Raw genomic sequence first — 6872 nt, 5'->3', positions numbered from 1 at the left:
TCCACCTATTTATGAAAGATCTGGGCCAAGAAGAGCAGCCCAAGTGATAAGGCATATGTGGGAATTGGACTATGTCTGTTTTGGCTTTCCTTATTCGATGGTAAAACACAGTTTGTTTCCTGTCTTTGTGCTCTTGCCCACCTCTGTCCTGCTGTTTTATCCGTCTGTCAAAACTAGTTTGACGTCTGGGTCCTAACCTGGAGAAGTTGAGAGCAATTTGAACGGTCCCATCAGCTTTAAAGTAACTACTCACCAGCTGGAGTCTCAGCCAGCCCTCAGCCTGAGATGGGGCCCGGGCTTCTCCCATCATGTGTAAAATGACATGAGATCAGGGACTTGGACTATAAACACTTCACACAGTTGGGTCTTCATACCCCGTTGGCCAGATGAGATGTCTCTTCCTTTGCTAGATGTGATCTCAGGTGCAGGCAGCTCCAGACCCAGCCATGCTGTTGCGTTTTCATTTCCCACTTCTTTTCTGATGTTTAGACCAATAAAAAAGGAGAAAGCGAGTGATAAGCAAGGGCTGTTTGATATGTTGGCATGAGAAAAGCCGTTTATCCTTTGCATCCCAGAACTCTTTTCCCTCCCAAACCCATTCTTGCTAGATCTAAATATATTAAAATCATTGCATCAACATGAAAATATCACCTGCTAATGTCTGCAGAGCTGAAGGTTTCCAGCTCCCCCATGGAGGTAATTTTCTTTGTGCACCCTGGAGTGATCTCTCTTCTTGGGTGACTGTCCTGCCACCATCTCCAGTGACTGGAAAAGTTAGATCCTCTGACTGAAATGAACTGGCCTCATTGAGATACTTGCTTGATTTAAATACATGATCCAAGAGAAATATGAATCTTCCATCCTTTTTCTCTCATCTCTCCCAAGGTGAACGAATGGTTCTGGCCATACCCTTGATTTGCTTTTCTCCCTGAAGATCCATGTCTTCTGTAGAGAAAGGCAGCTTTCTCTAAGGCTGTATTTCACCCTTTCTCACCTGCTGTCAGTCTTCTACCCAGCGCCTACACTTCTGTTGTTATCCTCCTTTGGCAGATGGGAAACTGAGGCAGTTTAACAGCAGCTGGTCTGTAGCAGACCAGGACCGGACCCGACACAGCTCTGTTAGACACACAATTCCCTGCCTGAGCCCCGGAGAGCAGAAGAAGAGGTACAAATATCTGCAGGAAAAATAAAGCAAGAACAGAACCACATGCAGACACAAGCAGGTGAGTGCGTAATGGTGGAAATAACCTGGTCAGTGAATTTAAAACCACTAGGAAATGCTTAAAGAAAAGGGCTGAAGAATCTTTTCCAAAAGACTGGCTGGCTTTTTAGCTTAAAAAGGAAGGGAGGAGGATGATACAACTTGGTCAAGGTCACCTACTTGCCTCTGTGGAAAAAAGACTTTCGTCCTGCTCTGCTATTGGAAATATTTTCAAGAAAGTTACAAAGTTGAAGGCTGCGATTTTTACTCCACGCGGGACATATGGAATGATCTTCCACTGTGCTAATGGTGTACACATTTCCACCTGTCTTCTCAGGACACAGACATGTACCTACATATAAAGCTGTGATCTGGCTATAAAAGTCCACGCAGCTTGTCCAGCCCACCCTTAGGCAGCGGCTCCCTTACCTGCTCCGGGCCAGGCTCTCCATGGGCAGGCTTCTGGCTTAGAGGTGATGCTCAGCAGCAATGGGTGAGGATGGGGTGAAAGCCCACAGCTTTTCTGGTGTTGATCAAGAAGTCAGCAGCCCCCCCGCTTTGGTATTGGCATATGCTGTGGACTGGGGGGCTGCGGTTCTGCCCAACTGGCTTTGGAGTGCAGGGTGAGATATGAAGAGATTTTCCCTGAAACTCAGCAGGGCTTTCTGAGTCCGGTGTCTTCCTTCAGCTTCAGCCGTGGGCTCAGCACCTCTGCAGTGATAGAGAGACCCCCTACTTCCCCTGTCTGCTCCCAAAATGCCATCCCTGCCCTGTGTCCCTTGTCCACCCCGCAGGAGGTACCTGAGAGAAGTCCCGAGATCTGGGGACCATTTTCCTTTCTCACAGGGGAAAAGAAAAAAAACTTTTCCCGGGATTTCCTTACCCAGGAGGTCTCACCGGGCTGCAGAGTAACTAAACCGAGGGGCTTGGTTTCGGGGAGAAATCCCTGGCTGTTGCCGCCGCTGCGGCTGGGGCCGCCTCTGAGCGCTTTTCCCAGGGAAAAAAAAAACCAAAAACAAACCAAACAAAAAAAACCCAACCCAAAAAACCAACAACGAAATCCAAGTAGTGGGGGGGTACCGGCGGGAGGTTACCTGCTCTGCTGCTGGGGGCTGGTCGCGGCACCAAACTCGCCCTGGTCTGGTCGTCTGCACTCGTTTAGTTTAATTTTTCTCCTGGGAGGAAACATCAGTTAAAAAGCCAGCCCAGCGCCACGGAGCACGGCCCGGGAGCGGAGCCGGCCGCCGCGCTGGCACCGGGACCCCCGGGGGAGGGACCGCCCGGGGGCATGGCTGAGAAATAAAACCCTGGAGAGAGGCTGCGGGATTCAGCCGGGGGAGTCAGGACCCCTCCCCAGGGGCCTCCTCCTGCCGGGGGAGAGGGGCCGGGGCGGGCCGGGCACCGCACGCCCCTCCGGGGGTGGGGGGCGGCCGCCCTATATATTGCAAAGCGGCTCGGGACCGACCTCCCCATCGCCGGGAGCTGCCGCGGCGCCTGCCCCCCCCTCCCCTTCCCCTCCCTCTCCCCCCTTCCCCTCCCCTCGGGGGGGCTCTTTCTCCCGCCGCGCCCCCCCCATCCTCCGAGGAGGAGGAGGGAGGCGAGGGCCGTATATGAACGCGGCCGGTTTCCCCTGCCTGCGAGGCATGTGCACGCTGCCGGCGCCCAGCCCCGCCGCCGCGGCCAGCCCCGGCTCCCCGGGGCCTCCCCGGGGGTCCCCGCCCGCCGGCCAGGCGCCGCCGGTGAAGCCGGAGCCGCGGGGCGGTGGGGGCAGCCCTCCCCCCCCGCCGCCGCCGCCCCCCGAGGAACCGCCGCCCCCCGCCGGGGGCCGCCGGAGGAAGCGGCCGGTGCAGAGGGGCAAACCCCCCTACTCCTACATCGCCCTCATCGCCATGGCCATCGCCAACGCCGCCGAGAGGAAGCTCACCTTGGGGGGCATCTACAAGTTCATCACCGAGCGCTTCCCCTTCTACCGGGAGAACCCGAAGAAGTGGCAGAACAGCATCCGCCACAACCTCACCCTCAACGACTGCTTCGTCAAGATCCCCCGGGAGCCCGGCCATCCCGGCAAGGGCAACTACTGGACGCTGGACCCGGCCGCAGAGGACATGTTCGACAACGGGAGCTTCCTGCGCCGGAGGAAGCGCTTCAAGCGCACCGACATCACCACCTACCCCGGCTACATGCAAAACTCCAGCGCCTTCACACCCCCGCCCGCCGGCCGCCCCGCGGCACCGACAGCGCCCTACCCCAACACCCTCTGCTCACCTGGCTACGGCCCCCAGCTCTCCAGCACCGTCTTCCACCCCTACGCGGCCGGGGCAGCACCGCCGGCGCAGCATCCCAGGATGTTCAGCATCGACAGCCTCATCAGCGGGCAGCAGGCCCTGCAGCCCTCGCCACCCGCCGAGCTGGGCCACCCATCGCTGGGCTTGCCCGGGGCTGAGCTGGCTCCCTCCTGCTCTGCCAGCAGCTCCGAGCCTCCCTGCTTCCAGGCACAGCCCGTCAGCCCCGGCTTGTTGGGCCGGGCCGGGCCTAACACCCTGGCTTACCCCTACGCCGCCTCGCCACCCCACCTGCCCGTGGCACAGGGCAGCTACTCGCCCGGCAGCCCGCAGCTCTACGGGGCTCCCAACAGACTGGCCCTGCCGGCCATGCGGCCCCCGGCCTGCGCCGAGCACAGCGAGCAGCTCCTGGGGCTCTCCGCGTCGCCCCTCGGGCAGTTCGGCTCCAGCAACGCGTACATGAGGCAGCCCAATTTCCCCGCCGGCCTGGAGCGGTACATGTGATGGCGTCGAGGGGCGCCTTGGCTGGATATCCCCAGGCTCCCACCAGCATCTCTGGACACGTGGACTTCTCCCCGCTGTGGGGATCGGCTGGGGTGGGGTCGGGGGTCCCCAGCCTCTGGGCTGTGTGTGGACACACACCTGCGGGGGGACCTAACTCCTCTCTTTCTCCGCCTATTTTTAACCAGAGGCAAGGTGATCTATTTTTCTGCCCCATCCCCTCCTGGAAAAGGTGCTCTCTGGCTACATCTGCCAGGCAGGGCTCCCCACGCCCAGGGGTTATCCCTTTGCACAGCCTGACTCCCGGGGATGCCGTCTGCCACAGGGCGCCCTGGGGCACCCAGGGCACCCCCGGGGCAAGGAGGAGCACACCCAGGAGGTGGGTGCGTGGTGTAACCGTGCAGGAACTGTCTCACAGATGGGGTTTCTCCTCTCTTCCCTAGATGCCTCCTGTGTAACTGGAATGAAAGTTATAAAAACAAACCCCACTAAACCAATTCACTGGATTTTAAATATTTAAGATGTTTATCATTTCCTTCCCCTGTAGGAAAAAAACCCAAACAAACCAAACCCTGACTACTTCTTTTTACTATTTTTAAAAATAACTTTTATTGTTAGAAAGGACTTTTTTAAAATAAAGCTTTTCCTTCCAACATGTCCAGTGCTGCTGTTCCTCTGGCTCCGGCCGGACCTTGGCAAGAGGAAATTATCAGTCTTGTAACCGGTGGGAGATAGATTTGTGCTGCTGTTGTGACACTGCCATGTCTTACATTTTTAGTGACGCTTTCTAAAGATCTCTATTTTATTATGATTTTTTAAAAAGCGAATGGTAACTAACCACTGCCGAGCCACATGAAGGCTGCAAGAAGCTCTCCATCACCTGAAAAGTTTGCCCACACAGCTCTTACTGGACTCGATGGTTTTAATTGCGTAGCAGGGAACATGTCTTCCCTCTGAGGAATCCCTTGCAGGTGAAATTCTGATTTAACACATCAAATTAGGAGATTGTATGTTTCCTTCCTAGCAACAAAATCAATTAAAATTTCAAACTGTTCACTGGCCAGGCTGATGCTTTTTATTTACAGGACTGCCAGCCAGACTGTCTCACCAAGTTTGAAGGCAGAATTTCCCATCCCTGGATTTAGCTTTTTTAAAATTAAACATCCTCCATGTAACAGTGACAAGTTAGGATTTCTCTCCCATTTTTCAAAGGTGTCCTCCAAAGCAGAGCTGTTTCTCGTAGACCCTATTTCACCTTCCTCTTGCTTAAAGAGGATTCGGATGTCAGTTGAGCTTTGGTGCAAAACTGAGCATCCCATTCCCTGGCTGCTGGTCATGGTCAAAAACTGAGTGTACAGGCGGGTGCCCAAGGAGTCAGCTTTTGCCCACAGCTTTGGACCTTGTGGCTTTTCTTTCTTTTATCCCATGTGTTCTGTAGAAACTGAGAGTGGGGCTAGTCGGAGAGGGGAGGGAAGAAAAAGCTTTTTTCCTCTTGGCCTCCCTAAAATTGAGGATTCATCTGTCTCTAAAAACTAGCCTAGGTCTGGTCTGCTGCCTTCGACTGAGCTGCTGAGCTCTGCATCTCCCCCCCCCCCCCGTCCCTCCAGCTTCACCTTTTCAGCTTTCACACTGGTCTTTTCCCTTAGTGATAGCCCTGCTCAGAGAGGGCATTGTGAAAAAACATATCCCTTGAAATTCTTTGACTCTCTACAGAAGATATTTAGACAGAGATCTTCTATCTAATGAAAGTTTGCAAAGTGCCATTCCTGGCCCTAACATACTGTCTGTATAGATAGACTGGGGGATGTTGAAATAATTGCTTGCAAGGACAGTCAGTAGAAAAGACACTTGTCACAGCTCACATTTGTTCCCAGGGCCTGATCCTGCAATGCTTTGCAAACAAAAGCACTTTTGAAGTCTTGCCTAAGTATCCCTGGGGTCAGAGCCAGACACGTGCCTGAAGCGCTGGGTCTGCAGGCTTCCCTCCAGCTTTGCCGGGCACCAGGCTGGGACTCTGCTGTGTTTGCACCATGAGCAGGAGGATTGCTGAGGTAGAGGAGAACCAAGTACCGGCATAAAGGAAAACAGTGTTGAGTGGAGGAGGTGGACAGATGCTGTGGCTCTGCTTGGGTGGGATGCACCAGGAAGAGGTGACCCAGCTGGGACATCTCAGACTGGGCTGACCCTGCTCCTCTCCAGTCACCCTGGAGCCCTGCAGGAGCAGGGAGCTGGTGTCAGAAAGGGTCTTCCAAGTTCCTGGCATCTTTGGGTGTTAACTCGAGTGCTGGTGGAGCCAGGAGGGGCTCAGTGTGCCTGAAGGGCTGGGCTGTGGCTTGCTCTTGTTCCCCAGCCGCCTGCACCCTCCTGCCACAGAGCTCTCTGGAGAGCAGCACCTGGCTCCAGATCTGGGACAGGTCTGCAGGAGACCCATCCCACCCCTGTGCCTGTGCAAGAGGAGTCCTTTGAGCTAAGGGGGCTCTGGTATGAAACAAGAGTCACCGCAGTGAACTGAGTCCATGAAAACCTGTCTTGGAGAGAGCAGTCACCCTATCCCAGTGTGTCGGGACAAACCCTGGTGTGCAGCCTTGAGTTGCACGTCTTCCCAGGGCCCTGTATACCCCCATCTGCCAGACAACCCTAGCCTAAAGCCCCCTGCAAGTGGCAATAAACCACTCTCACCGTGGGCCTTACGCTGCCAAACAAGCTGGAAAACATGGAGAACAGACCTCTTTTCTTCTTTTTCCTGTAGATACTAATGCTAACATGCACAAAACTCTGGCAACTTGTATTGTGATTGTCATTAAACTAATGCCTTAAGAGTGTCTTCTTGGTTAACTTAATGTATCCCAACCAGGCTTTTAAGCTTTCATTTCAAAGCTTTGTTTACA

At 54.7% G+C, this 6872-nt stretch overlaps 1 protein-coding gene across 1 annotated transcript; it reads left to right on the top strand.

The window, feature by feature from the left end:
• The first annotated feature begins 2811 nt into the window (after nucleotides 1–2811).
• Nucleotides 2812–3987, top strand: FOXE3 (forkhead box E3). The gene has a single exon (XM_074908110.1). It carries the CDS (start codon nucleotides 2812–2814, stop codon nucleotides 3985–3987), a length of 1176 nt encoding a protein of 391 aa, XP_074764211.1.
• Nucleotides 3988–6872: the final 2885 nt, after the last annotated feature.

Source organism: Athene noctua, chromosome 5 (genome assembly GCF_965140245.1).
Source record: "Athene noctua chromosome 5, bAthNoc1.hap1.1, whole genome shotgun sequence".
Taxonomy (NCBI): Eukaryota; Metazoa; Chordata; class Aves; order Strigiformes; family Strigidae; genus Athene; species Athene noctua.
Note: the sequence above shows the minus strand (reverse complement) of the source record. Positions and strands in the feature narration are given on the sequence as shown.

Excerpts from the sequence above, each read along its gene's own strand:
- FOXE3 (XM_074908110.1), top strand. The coding sequence starts at position 2,812 with ATGAACGCGGCCGGTTTCCCCTGCCTGCGAGGCATGTGCACGCTGCCG.